We start from the raw sequence: 23,172 nt of genomic DNA, 5'->3' as shown, positions 1-23,172 counted from the left end.
CAGGACTATTAAAGTTAAGGAAACGAGAAACCTTTTGGATTAAAGAACTAGAAAGTTTACGTCCTAGAGGTTTAAATATTGATTTAGACATTTAGGCCCTCATGCTGTGAATAAATACAGAATTTCTCTAGAGTAATTCTATAGGGAGATTATCACTACTGGCACACTGTGAATTTTAAATTATAGATGGGTTAGTTCACTCAATTTTGTATTTAATGTTGAATTATTACTAGTTAAACCTAGGACCTATGTATATCAGTATTCTTCATAACACGATAACTATACAATTATTGGAACTGGCATAACAAGACTATGCTTATGCTCTAAGATTGCATCTAACTTTATACAGATGTGGCATTTTTGGAGTTTGCCTTTGTGTGTGTTTTTTAGAGACACATTTGAATAGTATTATTCCCCTTTGGATCTTCCTTTGAGCAGTTTTATACAGAGTATATTTTGGAGGGTATCCTTTAATTTAAGGTTTGGTTCACATACATTTTTATACATTTAGCATCTATTAGATACAACATACTATAGTTAAGGATGATATTTACTTCGATTTTTTTAACTCATATTGAAAGTTACACTTTTTATATGTATATTGCTTTAGCACTTTATATATATATTATATATATATATATATATATTAGAATGTATTACTGATATCTGATGTTTTTAACTTGTTTTAATTACATTTAAGTGCATATACATTTTAATTTTATTGGGCACTGTTGGAGATTGAACACAACGATCTGTCCAATGGGGACCCTCAGCCTTGTAAAGATCACATTTAAATGGCAGAGGTATTCAATGCTAACTGACGTCTTGAGAAAGCTCCTCGGTGAAACGCATTAAGGCTTTTTGACTCATTCAGGCCACCCTTCCCTCACTGGGGAACTAGCCGGGTGGGTTGTTTGAAAATTCTGCTCTACACGATAACAGATAGTGCTAATAACATCGCGGGGGATCTGATCACTAGAAGATCAACCTCTGGTGACATTGAGGAGAAGATCTACAAATATCCTTACAGCACCGGAGACGGTAGAGAGGAGCATGCTCCTAAAGATATATCATTACGTGCATATTGATGTTTTTTATATTGCGGGTGTTTGTCTTATGTAGGGATGTGTTTGTGCAATAAATTCATGTAACTTTTAAACAGTTGCGCTTCTGTTTTATTCCATTTCATAGCTAGGAATTCCACAGACAAAATCAGCTATTTCAAATGCTGAAATAAAAGTAAAATAAGCTATTTAAAAACAATTTAATACACTCCAGTGGGTACAATGGATAACTGGGAACAAATTAAAAGGGAAAAAATAAGGGTATACTGGCCTTTAAGAATAGATGGCAGAAGGTGACAATCAAATCAGGAGCCAGACACTAATGGTGTTCCCCAGGGGTTAGTCTTTAAGCCTGTTTATCAGTGCTATTGGTAGAGGGTTCCAGGGGAAGGTGTGCTTGTTTCCAGATGATACAAACATTTGTAACAGAATTGATGTCCCAAAAGGGGTGGATCCAATGTGCAGTAATATTTAAAAAAAAACCTGGAGGACTAGGCAAATAAATGGGATCTAAAATGTAATATTAACCAAATGCAAAATTATGCATTATGATCCAAAATACCAAATATTGACTCAATGGTACAATACCGACCAACAAGAGTAAGTTATTTTCCAGATGATTTAAACTTTAGTAAAACAATTCAGCAGTGCAGCCAGTAAGACCAGAAGAATAATTGGTTGCATTGGGAGAGGTATTAGCAGCAGAGATAGCAAGGTTCTTATGCCACTTTACAGATAGCTAGTTAGGCCTCATCTAGAATATTGTGTACAGTTCTGGAGACCATATCTCCAGAAGGATATAAATAAACTAGAAACAAGTCAAAGGAGGATAGTAGCAGAGAGATGGGAAAGATGTGACATGATAGGGTCTTAAGTGGAAGCTGAAAGCATTTTCCACAAAAAAGGAATACCAAAACAAGGGGTCACAATGTTAGGTTAGAGGATAGCAGGTTCAACAGAAATTTAAAAGGGACATTAAACCTAATTTTTTTCTTTCATGATTTAGAAAGAGCATGCCATTTTAAACAACTTTCTAATCTACTTCTATTATCTAATCTGTTTCATTCTCTTGATATACTTTGCTGAAAAGCATATCTAGATAGGCACATTAGCTGCTGATTGGTTGCTGCACATAGATCCCTCGTGTGATTGGCTCTCATATGTGCATTGCTATTACTTCAACAAAGGATATCTAAAGAATAAAGCAAATCAGATAATATAAATAAATTGGAATGTTTAAAATTGTATTCTCTTTCCGACTCATGAAAGAAAATTTTTGGGTTTAGTGTCCCTTTAAGAAAGCAGTTTTTGTTTTTTTTTAGTTTTTTTTACAGAAATGGTGGTTAACGAATGGAATACATTTTCAGTAGAGGTTGTGTAAACAAAAACTGTAAAATTATTTTGAAATGCATGGTACACGCATAAGGCTAACCTAAGAAATAAGTAAGTTTACACTGCACAAGTAATATTGGTAGACTTGATGGGCCTTTTGGTTCTTTATTGCCATCAAATTCTCTGTTTCTATGATTTTCTTTCTGGAATCTTTACCATCTCGCAAATTTTTAACAATATACCTGGAATTGCTTGGGATATTTTTTTATGTATTTATGTCACATTCAGTTATATATTTGTTTTTTGTGATTATATCACTTTGTTCACAGTCATGGATTCTCAGTTTGGAGTCTTTGGGACATGCCAACAGATCAGGATACAAATACAATAATATATCCACTGGTTAAACATTGGCTTATCAGTTTCACTGTCCCCATAGTGCTAAAGCAGAGCTAATACTAACACTGACAGGGATATATACTGAGGTGTAGAGCTATGAATGCTGGTATAGGTAATGCTGAAAAGAATCGACTATCTCTGACAGAGTCCACTTAAAAAAAACAAAAAACAGCTACAATAAAGCTAATTTGTATATGACAGTCTAATACATAGCTATAAAAACTAGGGGTATATAGGTTATATATTGTAAATGTAACGCACTTACCTAGCACATGCCAAAGCAACCAAAGCAGCTGCAGAGTTTTCTTTCTGCTTGTAAGAAATTTGTTGGCCCTGTGTTGAGGTATCTTCTAACCATGAGCAAAGCAAAGATTCTATTCCATTTAAGCAGTCAGCTGGTTCTTTCATTAAGCTCAGGGGCTGGCATTCCCGAAGGCAATTCAATAGCACCTCAGCAGTTATGTTACAAAGAGAAGGGTCTGTTTTACTCTGTGATTGAATAAGAGGGAAAACCAATAGAAGTCCCATTCGCGATGTAAACGGAGCCTGCTCCGGCTGCTGTAATAAGCCCTGCCGTTTGAGCAAAGCCAGTGTCTCCTCATCTGAGCCATCCCTTTCATTTTGCTCTTCAAGAGCCAGTTGTCGCTGTGCATTCCACAACCCACGCAAGGCATTCAGGCGATACTCAAGCAAGCGTGCATAAGCATTGCTCTGGTTTCCACACACTGCTCTTAACCGTTCAGCAAGCTCTGTAGGGTTCTTGGTCTCAAACGACAAAATCTACAATAAAAAAACAAAACAGATTGTAGTTAATAAGCAAAAATGTAAGTCCCACTTAAAGAGCTGTTACAAAAACATTAACCAATGAGTAGTCTGCCCATTGTTACTCAAGATTGGAATAAACTATGGCTTGTGATTTACCTTTACCTTACTACCCAGTAAACAAAGTTTACTACTCTTTATGTACGGTTATAAAAGGAAGTATGTTTTGTTTGTATAGTACAGTAAGTCTAGCAGAGAGAACAGAACTTACACTGGTTTCCCTCTTTCAATGCATTCTGAAAATATTTGAGAGCAAATGCAAAGGTATATAATGTATATCAGGGCTCAACAATAAAATGTTTTGTTTTTTTAAAAGGGACAGTAAACAACTTTTACATACAATGTTTAGTTATGCATAACAGAAGAACTTATATATATAATTTTTATTTTCCAACTTATATGTAATTTAGCTCGGAAAATTGAGCAATATCTAATACAGGTATACCCCGATCATACAGCGGGTTAGGGACCCTGCTGTAAAGTGAAAACCGCCTTAAAGTGAAACAAGGCAGTTTTAGCTTTCTTTTCAGTGTTTAAAATCCTGAAAACATGTTTGAACTAACATATATTAGGGGTGCAATAGTGCTATGTTTAGTTTAACACTAGCACGGCAAGTATTCAATTAGTATTCAATAAATACTGTACCTGTAAAATTGTGACCATTACTGTAGTAAAATTTGCCAGACTATAGCACTGAGACACAGATTGCACTGCAATGCTATAAACAGAGTGAACTTAGCATAACAAAATGGTGCCAGTCACTTTTCTTGCAATCTCACAATGATTTACAGCACTGTTTCAAAATCCTTGGAGGTTGAACTTCAGCTCCACAAAGCGCTGTATTAGTGAATCGCTGTAAAGTGAAGCGCTGTAAAGTGAGGTATACCTGTACTTAGAATTTTAAATGTCCCTGCTGACTTTTCATATCTTTCCCTTATTGGCTTGATCAGATAAATTTGTTTTTAAAACATTAAGACTTGGTTGATGTTAACTGTCACTTTAAATGGACAGTATACACCAATTTTACTATAACTGCATGTAATAGACACTACTATAAAGAAGAATGTACACAGATACTGACATAAAAAACATAAATTATGCTTACCTGATAATTTTCTTTTCTTCAGATGGAAAGAGTCCACAGCTGCATTCATTACTTTTGGGAACTCAGAACCTGGCCAACAGGAGGCGGCAAAGACACCCCACAGCCAAAGGCTTAAATAACCCTACCATTTGCCTCATCCTCCAGTCATTCTGCCGAGGAACAAGGAGCAGTAGAAGAATATCTGGGTGCAAAGGTGCCAGAAGAACAAAAAAAAACGACGCCCCACAGGAAAATACGAGTGGGGAGCTGTGGACTCTTTCCATCTAAAGAAAAGAAAATGATCAGGTAAGCATAATTTATGTTTTTCTTCTTAATGGAAAGAGTCCACAGCTACATTCATTAATTTTGGAAAAACAATACCCAAGCTATAGAGGACACTGAATGCTAAAATGGGACGGTACAAAAGGCGGCCCATTCTGAGGGCACCAGGCCTAAAACCCCTACCCAGCAACAAACCCGCTTCCTCAGAAGCCGAAAAATCCTTGAAAAAGGACACTGACCCACAGAAGTTCAAAAGCCTTGCTAGAGACAGCAGAAATAGACTCAACTGAGCCAACACGCATCTGGGAGACACCACCACCCGCAGTCCGTCCCCCACAACACACCCCTTACAAGAAAAAGGGAAAAACTACCGTAAACTTCCAAAAGGAAGAGAACCGAGAAACCAGACAAGGATACCCAGAAGACCCTAATTAGGGTACAACAAGTTACAATAAAATAAGGAAACAACTCCAGAACCAAGTCAAGCTCACAGAGACCAGAAACCAGTCTTGAGAAACAAGGGGAGGCAACGGCCAGACTCCAAGAGTAAAGAAACCACAAGATTAGGACCGGGATCTGAAAACAGAAATCTTCTCCTATTACAGTGCAAACACACCCCAAAGAACAACTGAAGTCGAAGATCTCAAGTCGCAAGGAACTCAGAATATCAAGATATTCAGAAGACAAAATATGTGCCGCAAAACCAGATAGAGAGAACACTTGAATCAAGCACACGCAATAGTTATACCAGGATGACTTGTAAACCAAAAGAGCAGCTGAGGTAGATTTGATAAAAAATACACTTCCCAGTAATGGGAATCAAACCTGAGTTGTCAAAAGACCTAAGCTGTTGCTCTAACCATCATACCATATCAGAACACCAACCCCACCTTCAAACTGTGAAACATACACTGAGCAGTGAACACATGACAGGCTATCCAAAGCTTCTCGCGTAACTGGAACATAGAGAAGCACTGAAACCTCAAAGAGGCTCACCGTACCTCAAAACATGAGGACTAACCCCAGATTCCAGATTCTGTTCCTAACACCGGACAAACCCAGCGACAGGCAGATCTGACAAGCAGGGGAACAAAAAGACCCCAATCTCCCGCCCAGAAAAAAAGACAGAGTGGGACTAACCTAGCCACCCCAATAGAGTTTGGGTGCCAACCCAAATAGTTCCCTCAAGTAGGAATTCCCAACAGAACGTCAGAGATGAAAGGAGAAATGCAGTAGATCGCCATAAGAAGCACAATACTATGACAGTCTCAACATGGAGACTTCAATCTCCACAGATGGAACAGACCAACCCACTATAGGGTAAAATACCCATTCCAATCACATGTCCACAAGACAGGGAAGCCAACCTCTCTCGAGAGGAAATTCCACCTCCTAAAGGAGAACAAAACTACCCCTCAGGGGGAGAGCACAGAAAACAACAGCGCACAAGCCCCTAACAGGAAGCCATAGCCTGATGAAAACAAAAGCTGAATGAAAATCATCCAGACACCACGAAACACAGAAGAACTCCCAATAAAGGAGAGCACCCACCATTCAAAGGACAGGACAAACCAAAAGGAGCATATCCAAAAATGCACAGATCCTGGCCAAGCTGCAAGTAGCTCAACTAACTAGACCATAAGTCATAGCCAATCTTCCCTGGAAAAACTGGAACGCACTGAACCAGCCACAGGATCATAAGGTTCCGGACATCCGGAAAGATCCAAGACAAAAACTATAGGCTCGAGCCCAGAAATGAGTGGAACAAACCACACCCCAAATACCCCGTCTGAAAACAGAACTCACAGAGGAATGTCCGGACTAATCCGGAAAAACGGAAAACAAGAGTCACTAAAAAATTCCCAACTCAAAGGAAGAGGAGAACACCCCTTGTCGGAGTAAAGCACTCCAAGAGGAGTGAGTGTGTTGCAGCAGAACTCCAACGAATCCCGCTAAAAAGGCTAATGAGGACTGAACCAATCCTCCATGCCACACAGACCTTTAGGTCCTTCCAGCATGCTCAGTAGAACTTGTAGTTTAAAAACAAGAATAATAATAATGTGAAGCACTCGGCACCTTAACCGGATCAGCCAGACAGAACAGGCGTCACAAGTCTGAAATGGGGACAGAAGGATCTAATCCCAAGCATTACTAGCCTGCAACCAAGGCCTCATATATTCACCCCTAGAGGGAGAATTAAACGACAGATAAACATAGGACCAAACACGTCCTCTAGAACAAACTTCCATAGAAGTAAACAGTGCGATCAAAAGGTCGCGAGTATCTATTCTAGAAAATAAAATTACCAAAGGAAAAATAAAACATACACGAACTGTATTCAATAAACAATCATCCTGACCAGAGTGAATAAAGAAGGCAACCCGTAGGTTATGGCCCAATAAGAACAAACGCACCCGCAGGATAGCCCAACAGGGGCCCTGTTCTTCCAAGCTCAGAATTGGAAAAGGATACTCAACAAACAAGCCAATAAGAGGAATACTTCATCCCCTTATATCTAATGCTGAACGCTATTCGAAGAAGAAGACTGAGAATTCTCAGATCTATTAAGGACGGGATCTTCTAACGACGACAAAGCATGCCTCAATAGAAAAACAAAGGCATGACAGTCTATACCGGAAAGCACAGCATAGCCCAGCCGGAGAAAAAACATAATTTATGTAAGAACTTACCTGATAAATTCATTTCTTTCATATTAGCAAGAGTCCATGAGCTAGTGACATATGGGATATACATTCCTACCAGGAGGGGCAAAGTTTCCCAAACCTCAAAATGCCTATAAATACACCCCTCACCACACCCACAATTCAGTTTAACGAATAGCCAAGAAGTGGGGTGATAAAAAAGTGCGAAAGCATATAAAATAAGGAATTGGAATAATTGTGCTTTATACAAAATCATAACCACCACAAAAAAAGGGCGGGCCTCATGGACTCTTGCTGATATGAAAGAAATTAATTTATCAGGTAAGTTCTTACATAAATTATGTTTTCTTTCATGTAATTAGCAAGAGTCCATGAGCTAGTGACATATGGGATAATGACTACCCAAGATGTGGATCTTTCCACACAAGAGTCACTAGAGAGGGAGGGATAAAATAAAGACAGCCAATTCCTGCTGAAAATAATCCACACCCAAAATAAAGTTTAATGAAAAATATAAGCAGAAGATTCAAACTGAAACCGCTGCCTGAAGTACTTTTCTACCAAAAACTGCTTCAGAAGAAGAAAATACATCAAAATGGTAGAATTTAGTAAAAGTATGCAAAGAGGACCAAGTTGCTGCTTTGCAAATCTGATCAACCGAAGCTTCATTCCTAAATGCCCAGGAAGTAGAAACTGACCTAGTAGAATGAGCTGTAATTCTCTGAGGCGGAGTTTTACCCGACTCAACATAGGCAAGATGAATTAAAGATTTCAACCAAGATGCCAAAGAAATGGCAGAAGCTTTCTGGCCTTTTCTAGAACCGGAAAAGATAACAAATAGACTAGAAGTCTTTCGGAAAGATTTAGTAGCTTCAACATAATATTTCAAAGCTCTAACAACATCCAAAGAATGCAACGATTTCTCCTTAGAATTCTTAGGATTAGGACATAATGAAGGAACCACAATTTCTCTACTAATGTTGTTGGAATTCACAACTTTAGGTAAAAATTCAAAAGAAGTTCGCAACACTGCCTTATCCTGATGAAAAATCAGAAAAGGAGACTCACAAGAAAGAGCAGATAATTAAGAAACTCTTCTGGCAGAAGAGATGGCCAAAAGGAACAAAACTTTCCAAGAAAGTAATTTAATGTCCAATGAATGCATAGGTTCAAACGGAGGAGCTTGAAGAGCTCCCAGAACCAAATTCAAACTCCAAGGAGGAGAAATTGACTTAATGACAGGTTTTATACGAACCAAAGCTTGTACAAAACAATGAATATCAGGAAGAATAGCAATCTTTCTGTGAAAAAGAACAGAAAGAGCAGAGATTTGTCCTTTCAAGGAACTTGCAGACAAACCTTTATCTAAACCATCCTGAAGAAACTGTAAAATTCTCGGAATTCTAAAAGAATGCCAGGAAAAATGATGAGAAAGACACCAAGAAATGTAAGTCTTCCAGACTCTATAATATATCTCTCTAGATACAGATTTACGAGCCTGTAACATAGTATTAATCACAGAGTCAGAGAAACCTCTTTGACCAAGAATCAAGCGTTCAATCTCCATACCTTTAAATTTAAGGATATCAGATCCTGATGGAAAAAAGGACCTTGTGACAGAAGGTCTGGTCTTAACGGAAGAGTCCACGGTTGGCAAGAGGCCATCCGGACAAGATCCGCATACCAAAACCTGTGAGGCCATGCCGGAGCTACCAGCAGAACAAACGAGCATTCCTTCAGAATCTTGGAGATTACTCTTGGAAGAAGAACTAGAGGCGGAAAGATATAAGCAGGATGATACTTCCAAGGAAGTGATAATGCATCCACTGCCTCCGCCTGAGGATCCCGGGATCTGGACAGATGCCTGGGAAGTTTCTTGTTTAGATGGGACGCCATCAGATCTATTTCTGGAAGTTCCCACATTTGAACAATCTGAAGAAATACCTCTGGGTGAAGAGACCATTCGCCCGGATGTAACGTTTGGCGACTGAGATAATCCGCTTCCCAATTGTCTATACCTGGGATATGAACCGCAGAGATTAGACAGGAGCTGGATTCCGCCCAAACCAAAATTCGAGATACTTCTTTCATAGCCAGAGGACTGTGAGTCCCTCCTTGATGATTGATGTATGCCACAGTTGTGACATTGTCTGTCTGAAAACAAATGAACGATTCTCTCTTCAGAAGAGGCCAAAACTGAAGAGCTCTGAAAATTGCACGGAGTTCCAAAATATTGATCGGTAATCTCACCTCCTGAGATTCCCAAACTCCTTGTGCCGTCAGAGATCCCCACACAGCTCCCCAACCTGTGAGACTTGCATCTGTTGAAATTACAGTCCAGGTCGGAAGCACAAAAGAAGCCCCCTGAATTAAACGATGGTGATCTGTCCACCATGTTAGAGAGTGTCGAACAATTGGTTTTAAAGATATTGAGATATCTTTGTGTAATCCTTGCACCATTGATTCAGCATACAGAGCTGAAGAGGTCGCATGTGAAAACGAGCAAAGGGGATCGCGTCCGATGCAGCAGTCATAAGACCTAGAATTTCCATGCATAAGGCTACCGAAGGGAATGATTGTGACTGAAAGTTTCGACAAGCTGAAACCAATTTTAGACGTCTCTTGTCTGTTAAAGACAGAGTCATGGACACTGAATCCATCTGGAAACCCAGAAAGGTTACCCTTGTCTGAGGAATCAATGAACTTTTTGGTAAATTGATCCTCCAACCATGATCTTGAAGAAACAACACAAGTCGATTCGTATGAGATTCTGCTAAATGTAAAGACTGAGCAAGTACCAAGATATCGTCCAAATAAGGAAATACCACAATACCCTGTTCTCTGATTACAAATAGAAGGGCACCGAGAACCTTTGTAAAAATTCTTGGAGCTGTAGCTAGGCCAAACGGCAGAGCCACAAACTGGTAATGCTTGTCCAGAAAAGAGAATCTCAGGAACTGATAATGATCTGGATGAATCGGAATATGCAGATATGCATCCTGTAAATCTATTGTGGACATATAATTCCCTTGCTGAACAAAAGGCAAGATAGTCCTTACAGTTACCATCTTGAACGTTGGTATCCTTACATAACGATTCAATATTTTTAGATCCAGAACTGGTCTGAAGGAATTCTCCTTCTTTGGTACAATGAAGAGATTTGAATAAAACCCCATCCCCTGTTCCGGAACTGGAACTGGCATAATTACTCCAGTCAACTCTAGATCTGAAACACAATTCAGAAATGCTTGAGCTTTTACTGGATTTACTGGGACACGGGAAAGAAAAAATCTCTTTGCAGGAGGTCTCATCCTGAAACCAATTCTGTACCCTTCTGAAACAATGTTCTGAATCCAAAGATTGTGAACAGAATTGATCCAAATTTCTTTGAAAAAACGTAACCTGCCCCCTACCAGCTGAGCTGGAATGAGGGCCGCACCTTCATGTGGACTTAGAAGCAGGCTTTGCCTTTCTAGCTGGCTTGGATTTATTCCAGACTGGAGATGGTTTCCAAACAAACTGCTCCTGAGGATGAAGGATTAGGCTTTTGTTCTTTGTTGAAACGAAAGGAACGAAAACGATTATTAGCCCTGTTTTTACCTTTAGATTTTTTATCCTGTGGTAAAAAAGTTCCTTTCCCACCAGTAACAGTTGAAATAATAGAATCCAACTGTGAACCAAATAATTTGTTACCCTGGAAAGAAATAGAAAGTAGAGTAGATTTAGAAGCCATATCAGCATTCCAAGTCTTAAGCCATAAAGCTCTTCTAGCTAAAATAGCTAGAGACATAAACCTGACATCAACTCTAATAATATCAAAAATGGCATCACAGATAAAATTATTAGCATGCTGAAGAAGAATAATAATATCATGAGAATCATGATGTGTTACTTGTTGCGCTAAAGTTTCCAACCAAAAAGTTGAAGCTGCAGCAACATCAGCCAAAGATATAGCAGGTCTAAGAAGATTACCTGAACACAGATAAGCTTTTCTTAGAAAGGATTCAATTTTCCTATCTAAAGGATCCTTAAACGAAGTACCATCTGACGTAGGAATAGTAGTACGTTTAGCAAGGGTAGAAATAGCCCCATCAACTTTAGGGATTTTGTCCCAAAATTCTAATCTGTCAGACGGCACAGGATATAATTGCTTAAAACGTTTAGAAGGAGTAAATGAATTACCCAATTTATCCTATTCATTGGAAATTACTGCAGAAATAGCATTAGGAACAGGAAAAACTTCTGGAATAACCACAGGAGATTTAAATACCTTATCCAAACGTTTAGAATTAGTATCAAGAGGACCAGAATCCTCTATTTCTAAAGCAATTAGTACTTCTTTAAGTAAAGAACGAATAAATTCCATTTTAAATAAATATGAAGATTTATCAGCATCAACCTCTGAGACAGAATCCTCTGAACCAGAAGAGTCATCAGAATCAGAATGATGATGTTCATTTAAAAATTCCTCTGTAGGGAGAGAAGTTTTAAAAGATTTTTACGTTTACTAGAAGGAGAAATAACAGACATAGCCTTCTTTATGGATTCAGAAACAAAATCTCTTATGTTATCAGGAACATTCTGCACCTTAGATGTTGAGGGAACTGCAACAGGCAATGGTACTTTACTAAAGGAAATATTATCTGCATTAACAACTTCTAGCAACCAGAAGCAATAAAAAATGAGACTTAAATAATGTGGAGACAAAAGCGACGCCCATATTTTTTAGCGCCAAATCAGACGCCCACATTATTTGGCGCCTAAATGCTTTTTTTGGCGCCAAAAATGACGCCACATCCGGAACGCCGACATCTTTGGCGCAAAATAACGTCAAAAAAATGACGCAACTTCCGGCGACACGTATGACGCCGGAAACGGAAAAGAATTTTTGCGCCAAAAAAGTCCGCGCCAAGAATGACGCAATAAAATGAAGCATTTTCAGCCCCCGCGAGCCTAACAGCCCACAGGGAAAAAAAGAGTCAAATTTTTGAAGGTAAAAAAAAAATGATTAATTCAAATGCATTATCCCAAATATGAAACTGACTGTCTGAAAAATAAGGAAAGTTGAACATTCTGAGTCAAGGCAAATAAATGTTTGAATACATATATTTAGAACTTTATAAACAAAGTGCCCAACCATAGCTTAGAGTGTCACAGAAAATAAGATTTACTTACCCCAGGACACTCATCTACATGTTTGTAGAAAGCCAAACCAGTACTGAAACGAGAATCAGCAGAGGTAATGGTATATATAAGAGTATATCGTCGATCTGAAAAGGGAGGTAAGAGATCAATCTCTACGACCGATAACAGAGAACCTATGAAATAGACCCCGTAGAAGGAGATCACTGCATTCAAATAGGCAATACTCTCTTCACATCCCTCTGACATTCACTGCACGCTGAGAGGAAAACCGGGCTCCAACTTGCTGCGGAGCGCATATCAACGTAGAATCTAGCACAAACTTACTTCACCACCTCCATCGGAGGCAAAGTTTGTAAAACTGAATTGTGGGTGTGGTGAGGGGTGTATTTATAGGCATTTTGAGGTTTGGGAAACTTTGCCCCTCCTGGTAGGAATGTATATCCCATATGTCACTAGCTCATGGACTCTTGCTAATTACATGAAAGAAACATAATTTATGTAAGAACTTACCTGATAAATTCATTTCTTTCATATTAGCAAGAGTCCATGAGCTAGTGACGTATGGGATATACATTCCTACCAGGAGGGGCAAAGTTTCCCAAACCTCAAAATGCCTATAAATACACCCCTCACCACACCCAGAATTCAGTTTAACGAATAGCCAAGAAGTGGGGTGATAAGAAAGGAGCGAAAGCATCAAAATAAAGAATTGGAATAATTGTGCTTTATACAAAAAAATTATAACCACCACAAAAGGGGTGGGCCTCATGGACTCTTGCTAATATGAAAGAAATTAATTTATCAGGTAAGTTCTTACATAAATTATGTTTTCTTTCATGTAATTAGCAAGAGTCCATGAGCTAGTGACGTATGGGATAGTAAATACCCAAGATGTGGAACTTCCACGTAAGAGTCACTAGAGAGGGAGGGATAAAATAAAGGTATGAGACAAGCGGCCGCTTCAAACTCCCATGCCGGTCCGGACTGTGGCTCAGGGTGATGACGTCACAGACGCCGCCGTGGTAATGGCAAAATTAGACAGAAAGGTCATAAAGGGATAAAATAAAGACAGCCAATTCCGCTGAAAAATAATCCACAACCCAAAACAAAAGTTTTAATCTTAATAATGAAAAAACTGAAAATATAAGCAGCAGAATCAAAGTGAAACAGCTGCCTGAAGTACTTTTCTACCAAAAACTGCTTCAGAAGAAGAGAAAACATCAAAATGGTAGAATTTAGTAAAAGTATGCAAAGAAGACCAAGTTGCTGCTTTGCAAATCTGATCAACAGAAGCTTCATTCCTAAACGCCCAGTAAGTAGAAACTGACCTAGTAGAATGAGCCGTAATCCTTTGAGGCGGAGATTTACCCGACTCTACATAAGCATGATGAATCAAAGACTTTAACCAAGACGCCAAAGAAATGGCGGAGGCCTTCTGACCTTTCCTGGAACCAGAAAAGATAACAAAAAGACTAGAAGTCTTTCTAAAATCCTTAGTAGCTTCAACATAATATTTTAAAGCTCTTACTACATCCAAAGAATGTAAAGATCTCTCCTTTGAATTCTTAGGATTAGGGCACAATGAAGGGACAACAATTTCTCTACTAATGTTGTTAGAATTCACAACCTTAGGCAAAAATTTAAAAGAAGTCCGCAACACCGCCTTATCCTGATGAAAAATCAGAAAAGGAGACTCACAAGAAAGAGCAGATAATTCAGAAACTCTTCTAGCAGAAGAGATGGCCAAAAGGAACAGAACTTTCCAAGAAAGTAATTTAATATCCAGAGAATGCATAGGTTCAAATGGAGGAGCTTGTAAAGCCCTGAGAACCAAATTAAGACTCCAAGGAGGAGAGATTGACTTAACAGGTTTGATACGAACCAAAGCCTGTACAAAACAATGAATATCAGGAAGATTAGCAATCTTTCTGTGAAAAAGAACAGAAAGAGCAGAGATTTGTCCTTTCAAGGAACTTGCAGACAAACCTTTATCCAAACCATCCTGAAGAAACTGTAAAATTCTAGGAATTCTAAAAGAATGCCAGGAACATTTATGAGAAGAACACCAAGAAATGTAAGTCTTCCAGACTCGATAATAAATCTTCCTAGACACAGATTTACGAGCCTGTAACATAGTATTAATCACTGAGTCAGAGAAACCTCTATGACTAAGAATCAAGCGTTCAATTTCCATACCTTCAAATTTAATAATTTGAGATTCTGATGGAAAAAAGGGCCTTGAGATAGAAGGTCTGGTCTTAACGGAAGAGTCCAAGGTTGGCAACTGGCCATCCGAATGAGATCCGCATACCAAAACCTGTGAGGCCATGCTGGAGCCACCAGCAGTACAAACGAACGTTCCATTAGAATTTTGGAAATCACTTTTGGAAGAAGAACTAGAGGCGGAAAGATATAGGCAGGATGATAATTCCAAGGAAGCGACAACGCGTCCACTGCCTCCGCCTGAGGATCCCTGGATCTGGACAGATACCTGGGAAGTTTCTCGTTTAGATGAGAGGCCATCAGATCTATTTCTGGAAGTCCCCAGATTTGAACAATCTGAAGAAATACCTCTGGGTGAAGAGACCATTCGCCCGGATGTAACGTCTGACGACTGAGATAATCCGCTTCCCAATTGTCTACACCTGGGATGTGAACCGCAGAGATTAGACAGGAGCTGAATTCCGCCCATAGAAGTATCCAAGATACTTCTTTCATAGCCTGAGGACTGTGAGTCCCACCTTGATGATTGACATATGCCACGGTTGTGACATTGTCTGTCTGAAAATAAATAAACGATTCTCTCTTGAGAAGAGGCCAGAACTGAAGAGCTCTGAAAATCGCACGGAGTTCCAAAATGTTGATTGGTAATCTCGCCTCCTGAGATTCCCAAACCCCCTGCGCTGTCAGAGACCCCCCATACAGCACCCCAACCTGACAGACTCGCATCTGTTGAGATCACAGTCCAGGATGGACGAACAAAAGAAGCCCCTTGGACTAAACGATGGTGATCTATCCACCACGTCAGAGAGTGTCGTACATTGGGATTTAAGGATATTAATTGTGATATCTTTGTATAATCCCTGCACCACTGGTTCAGCATACAAAGCTGAAGAGGTCGCATGTGAAAACGAGCAAAGGGGATCGCGTCCGATGCAGCAGTCATAAGACCTAGAATTTCCATGCAAAAAGCTACCGAAGGGAATGATTGAGACTGAAGGTTTCGACAGGCTGAAACCAACTTCAGACGTCTCTTTTCTGTTAGAGACAAGGTCATGGACACTGAATCTATCTGAAAACCCAAAAAGATTACCTTTGTCTGAGGAATCAGTGAACTCTTTGGTAAATTGATCCTCCAACCATGTCTTTGAAGAAACGACAAGTTGATTCGTATGAGATTCTGCAGAATGTGAAGACTGAGCAAGTACCAAGATATCGTCCAAATAAGGAAATACCGCAATACCCTGTTCTCTGATTACAGAGAGAAGGGCACAGAGAACTTTTGAAAAGATCCTTGGAGCAGTTGCTAGGCCAAACGGAAGGGCCACAAACTGGTAATGCTTGTCTAGAAAAGAGAATCTCAGAAACTGAAAGTGATCTGGATGAATTGAAATATGAAGGTATGCATCCTGTAAATCTATTGTGGACATATAATGCCCTTGCTGAACAAAAGGCAGAATAGTCTTTATAGTTACCATTTTGAATGTCGGTATCCTTACATAGCGATTCAATATTTTTAGATCCAGAACTGGTCTGAAGGAATTCTCCTTCTTTGGTACAATGAATAGATTTGAGTAAAACCCCAGACCCTGTTCCAGAACTGGAACTGGCACAATTACCCCAGCCAACTCTAGATCTGAAACACATTTCAGAAACGCTTGAGCCTTCACTGGGTTTATTGGAATGCGAGAGAGAGAAAATCTTCTCGCAGGTGGCCTTACCTTGAAACCTATTCTGTAGCCTTGTGAAACAATGTTCTGAATCCAAAGACTGTGAATCGAATTGATCCAAATATCTTTGAAAAATCGAAACCTGCCCCCTACCAGCTGTGCTGGAATGAGGGCCGCACCTTCATGTGGACTTGGGAGCTGGCTTTGACTTTCTAAAAGGCTTGGATTTATTCCAGACTGGAGAAGGCTTCCAAACGGAAACCGTTCCCTTAGGGGAAGGGTCAGGCTTTTGTTCCTTATTTTGACGAAAGGAACGAAAACGATTAGCAGCCCTGTATTTGCCTTTAGATTTTTTGTCCTGAGGCAAAAAGGATCCTTTCCCCCCAGTAACAGTTGAAATAATAGAATCCAACTGAGAACCAAACAATTTATTACCTTGGAAAGAAAGAGAAAGTAAAGTTGACTTAGAAGTCATATCTGCATTCCAAGTTTTAAGCCATAAAGCTCTTCTAGCTAAAATAGCTAAATACATATACCTGACATCAATTATAATGATATCAAAGATGGCATCACAAATAAAGTTATTAGCATGTTGAAGAAGTTTAACAATGCTATGAGTATTATGGTCTGACACTTACCTGAACATAAATAAGCTCTCCTTAGAAAGGATTCAAGTTTCCTATCTAAAGGATCCTTAAATGAAGTACTATCTGCCGTAGGAATAGTAGTACGTTTAGCAAGAGTAGAGATAGCCCCATCAACCTTAGGGATTTTGTCCCAAAACTCTAATCTATCCGATGGCACAGGGTAGTTTCTTAAACCTTTGAGAAGGAGTAAATGAAGTACCCAGATTATTCCATTCCCTAGAAATTACTTCAGAAATAGCATCGGGGACAGGAAAAACTTCTGGAATAACTATATGAGGTTTGAAAACCGAATTTAAACGCTTAGTAGATTTAGTATCAAGAGGACTAGACTCCTCCATCTCTAATGCGATTAACACTTCTTTAAGTAAAGAACGAATAAATTCCATCTTAAATAAATATGAAGATTTATCAGTGTCAATATCTGAGATAGAATCTTCTGAACCAGATAGATCCTCATCAGAAACAGACAAGTCAGAATGATGACGGTCACTTAAAAATTCATCTGAAATATGAGAAGTTTTAAAAGACCTTTTACGTTTACTGGAAGGAGGAATAACAGACAGAGCCTTCCTAATAGATTTAGAAACAAATTCTTTAACATTAACAGGAACATCCTGAGCATTAGATGTTGAAGGAACAACAACAGGTAATGGATTATTACTAATGGAAATACTATCTGCATTAGCAAGCTTATCATGACATTCATCACAAACTACAGCCGGAGGAACAGTTACCAACAGTTTACAACAAATGCACTTAACTTTGGTAGAACCAGCATCAGGCAGCGTCTTTCCAGAAGTAGATTCTGATCCAGGGTCCAGTTGAGACATCTTGCAATATGTAATAGAAAAAACAACATATAAAGCAAAAATTATCAAATTCCTTAAATGACAGTTTCAGGAATGGGAAAAAATGCCAATGAACAAGCCTCTAGCAACCAGAAGCAATGAAAAAAATGAGACTGAAATAATGTGAAAAAAAGGTGGAGACAAGAATGACGCCCACATTTTTTGGCGCCAAAAATGACGTCCACATTATTGGCGCTAAGAACAACGCCTATATTTTTTGGCGCCAAGTAAGACGCCACATCGGGTGACGCCACAAAAATGACTCCCACATTTTTGGCGCAAAAAAACGTCTGAAAACAAAAAAACTTCAATACAATGACGCAACCGCGAACAACTTCCGGCGTCAACTAGGGCGCCTGAAATGACAAAATTTTTGCGCCAAAATAGTCCACGCCAAAAATGACGCAATAAATTGAAGCATTTTCAGCCCCCGTGAGCCTAACAGCCCACAGGGAAAAAAGTCAATAGAAAAAAAATTTTAAGGTAAGAAAAAAATAATCCTTCATATGCATTATCCCAATAATAAAACTGACTGTCTGAAATAAGGAATACTGATTACCCTGAATCATGGCAAATATAAGTTTAAACACATATATTTAGAACTTTACAAATAAAGTGCCCAACCATAGCTTTAGAGTGTCAAATAAAATAAGACTTACTTACCCCAAGACACTCATCTACATATAGTAGATAGCCAAACCAGTACTGAAACGAGAATCAGTAGAGGTAATGGTATATTAGAGTATATCGTCGATCTGAAAAGGGAGGTAGGAGAAGAAATTTCTACGACCGATAACAGAGAACCTATTAAATAGATCCCGTAGAAGGAGACCATGGTATTCAAATAGGCAATACTCTCTTCACATCCCTCTGACATTCACTGCACTCTGAGAGGAAAACCGGGCTCCAGCCTGCTGCGAAGCGCCTATCAATGAAGAATCTAGCACAAACTTACTTCACCACCTCCACGGGAGGCAAAGTTTGTAAAAACTGAATTGTGGGTGTGGTGAGGGTGTATTTATAGGCATTTTGAGGTTTGGGAAACTTTGCCCCTCCTGGTAGGAATGTATATCCCATACGTCACTAGCTCATGGACTCTTGCTAATTACATGAAAGAAAAGACGACTCCGGCCTTGAAGGTAGACCCCCTGAAGCCTCAGGGACAGTCGTTCCCCAAGAGAGCTGAACAGGCCATCCCATGCCTGAGGAGCCCTGGATAACGGAACACGAAAAATATCTAATGCAACCTTATGGAAGTTGCAGATTCGCCAGCGCCAAAATTATGGACATGCAACATTGTGCCGAAACCCCCGGTGCAAACAAGCCACCTTCCCAAGAAGGATAAGCAAAGTCTGGGTTAGCTGAATGCTTAGTAAGAGATGGTGGAAGGGAACTCGCCACTCGGGAGGACAGAAGCCCCAGAGGCGGATGATTCAGCGGCCCCTTAATTCCCCAATCCCGAGTAATTGAGCACTCTAATACGGCATTCAGAACATAACCGATAGCCTTGTATCATCCGGGGCAATACACATTCTGCTCAAGGAGTAGAATCTGATACAGAGACGTCCGTCTCCACAATATCAGACTCCTCCATAACTAGGATATTGAATACAAAAGAGTGGACTAAAAAATCTAAACGGCACCTGACACCCACAATGGATGGCACTTACCACCTCCTATGAACCAGACACCAGCAGACCAGAATTTCTCCGTCGCCACATGGTCAGGAATGCAGAAAAGGAGCCCAAAATACTTGACCACGTCCGATAACCAGGTGAACCATATAGTCCAAAAAAAGCGCGCCCAACTGCAAGGTCGAGTCACTTTCCAAAAGCCGTTATGTACCACCAGCCATGAGCCGAAATAACACTACACATAAGCAGGTTGAATCATATAACAAACATGATTTAAACCCCCCCCCCCCCGTTCAATAACCCCCCTCAGGAGATATTAACCCTCGATTCCAAGATACAAAAGGAACCTCACTGAGACCCTGTGTTATAAGTTAGTCCCGTGAGGTGGTAGCCCCTCGGGAAAACATCTGTAATACAGTACATTTCATGAAGAAAGTAAAATTTAACAACCTTACCGGAATCTACGCCGTGGAACAGGAACACGGCCCTTCAAGTGTGACAGATAGTAGCATCACTTCTGCCATGGACATGGAGAAAAGAAAGCAGGCAGCGAAACTCGTCAACGCCGATTGCTTGTGGAGATGTTAATATGAGTCAGGATGGTTACGCAGAAAGACTCTCCCTGCATCCCCGGACTCTAACTTTCTTCCATGCTTTCACTGAAAGGCTGACAGGACTACATAAAACTCCAGTCCCATGCCTTAGAGTACTACCCTCCATAAGAGACTAATCTAAAACTTCTGACACTTCTCTGCCAACCTCCTGGGACGAAAGGTAAAGAATGACTGGGGGATGAGGGAAGTGGGAGGGGTATTTAAGCCTTTGGCTGGGGTGTCTTTGCCTCCTCCTGGTGGCCAGGTTCTGAATTCCCAAAAGTAATGAATGCAGCTGTGGACTCTTTCCATTTATCAGAAAAATCTAATATAAAACTTTTTAAAACTTACTTAGAAACTCCCAGTTTAACACTGTTGATGAGTTAGGCTGGGGACACCCACTGAAAGGAGCTAAGAGCAGACCCCCCCCCCCCTCCCCTGCATATTAAAAGACCATTATACAAACAGAAGCAACCTAAAGTCTGTATACATCAGTATACATCTAAAACTTTGAGGCTTGGTTAGGGAGTCTGAAAATCAACACAATGTTATTTAAAAATAAGCAAAACTATACATTTTTACAAAAACACCCCCAGATGGGCTATATAAAGTAGTACAATGTCCTTTTAATACATATATTACTGCGCTAAAAAGAAAAAACTTTTGTTATGCTTGAGGAGTGTGTGTCACTGCAACCCAGTAGAGATGTGACATTTTTAGCATATGTGTGTACATGTGCATCTACATAAATTAATTCCTTAATAAGTGGAAGATAACTTTAGTGAGTATGTTTGTTCAAATAAGTCCCACCTTCGCTACATGAGAGGTTTACAAAGGCTTCTAAGAGATTCTACCAATTGAAAGATATCCTATGTCTATTTACCCACAATTTCTAAAAAGTATCCATCCGAGTATAAATAAATTGATTATAAATTAGACAGATAGACCCGGTTTGTGATTTCAGGTAGTTTTTTTGTTTGTTTTACAGATCCATGACTGTTGATCATTTCAATTCATTTTAATAAATGTAATTATTTAATAACAAAATGTCTAGGCTGTGATTTCAGTGTTGTGGATGGTTAGTAGCAAACAGCATTTGACAAATGTATGATCTGATCAATTCCCTGTAAACAACAGACAGATGTTTGGTATGTGATTATAAACAATACACAACAATCTGGAACGCAGAAAATCACATTTACTTTCTGTTCAATATACGAGTAATAAAAGTGTCAGATGTTATAGATGTTATTGGTGTCAGTTTAACCAGACTAGATGCTGAAACATGCATTGTGACTGCAGTCTCATGTCACTAACACATATCACCTGTCTAATTGTTATTCCTTGCAAACAAATCTAATGCTTGCTGACCTAAAAGTACATGAATACAGAGCAATAAAAGCCTGGGTTCATCAATATTCATTTAATTTGTTTACTTATAAGCAGCAATTTTGTGAATACAAATGTGTTGGGGAAGAACTTTTTGTTGTTGTTTGTTTAATAAACAAATAAAATAGAAAAAAAAGAAGAAAAAGAAAAAAAATCAATGCAGATACATTTATAAGTTACAAAACCCACAAAGATGTAGCTGAAAAGCCTTTAATTACATGATGACAGGATACTGGTTATCCCTCCCCTCCTGCTTAAAGGGACACTGAACCCAAATGTTACTTTCGTGATTCAGACAGAGCATGCAATTCTAAGCAACTTTCTAATATACTCCTATTATCAATTTTTCTTCGTTCTCTTGCTATCTTTATTTGAAAAAGAAGGCATCTAAGCTATTTTTGGTTCTGAACATTGGACAGCACTTGGTTATTGGTGGGTGAATGTATCCACCAATCAGCAAGAACAACCCCGGTTGTTCACCAAAAATGGGCTGGCATCTAAACTTACATTCTTGCATTTCAAATAAAGATACTAAGAGAATGAAGAAAAATTGATATTAGGAGTAAATTAGAAAGTTGCTTAAAATTGCATGCTCTATCTGAATCACGAAAGAAGAAAATTTGGGTTCAGTGTCCCATTAATTATGGGAACTCAGTGTCCTAAAAGCTTGCAATTGTATTACCTATAGGGAATGCTTCTGGGTGGCATCCATGATAGGATGCCAACATCTGTGGCTCAAATGCAAATGTTATCTAATCTGATGAATATCTATAGCCTGTGTTGTGTCGAGAACTGCAATTCATCCAAAACTGCAATCTGACGTCATTTCCAGTGATTCCATACATCTGATTGCATGTCCAGTTAGTGACAGGATTCACAACCAATCAGATGGACACTGTAATTGCCTATCTTCACTATCTATTTTGTCTCCTCCGTCTTGTAAACCTCAAAAGCTCCCCTTGTAAACCTCATTCTCCAAGGTTCACTTGTGCTGTATGCCAGAGGATCAGCGGTGCGCCCCCCCCAGACAGAGGCAAAACAGATATTAAAATAGAAGACTCACCGGAAGGGACGTCAGATTGCAGTTCTCAACAGAACACCTGCATTGATATTGTACACATAGATACTATTTGCTTTCTTTTCTGAGCTGAGAAGAAAAAAAAGCTATTTTGTATTGCGTTTATTAGTCAAGTCAATACAGCAGATCAGGCCAGGCCTTTTACTAACCACCTCTGGTGATCCAGATTTTGTAAAACAATACTGTTAAAATTCTAAATTCTGAATAAATAGGCAGGAAAGCAGTGACGTGCTGTCATAGGAGGCAGGTAAGGCAGCGCCTCACCTGTCCTGTGTGTGTGTATTTATACATTTTTTATTTTT

The 23,172-nt window shown here is 39.3% G+C and overlaps 1 protein-coding gene across 1 annotated transcript in view; it reads right to left on the bottom strand.

Annotated features, from left to right (window-relative positions):
* The window catches only part of HECTD4 (HECT domain E3 ubiquitin protein ligase 4), a 666,929-nt gene that overhangs the window by 589,322 nt on the left and 54,435 nt on the right, over nucleotides 1-23,172 (bottom strand). The window contains exon 2 of the mRNA XM_053699752.1: nucleotides 3,061-3,575. Coding sequence (XP_053555727.1) covers nucleotides 3,061-3,575 — 515 coding nt within the window. The remainder of the gene's footprint in view (nucleotides 1-3,060; nucleotides 3,576-23,172) is intronic.

The sequence above is a fragment of the Bombina bombina genome, chromosome 2, assembly GCF_027579735.1.
Source record: "Bombina bombina isolate aBomBom1 chromosome 2, aBomBom1.pri, whole genome shotgun sequence".
NCBI lineage: Eukaryota > Metazoa > Chordata > Amphibia > Anura > Bombinatoridae > Bombina > Bombina bombina.
The sequence above is the reverse complement of the archived record's forward strand: the minus strand, read 5'-3'. Positions and strand labels throughout refer to the sequence as shown.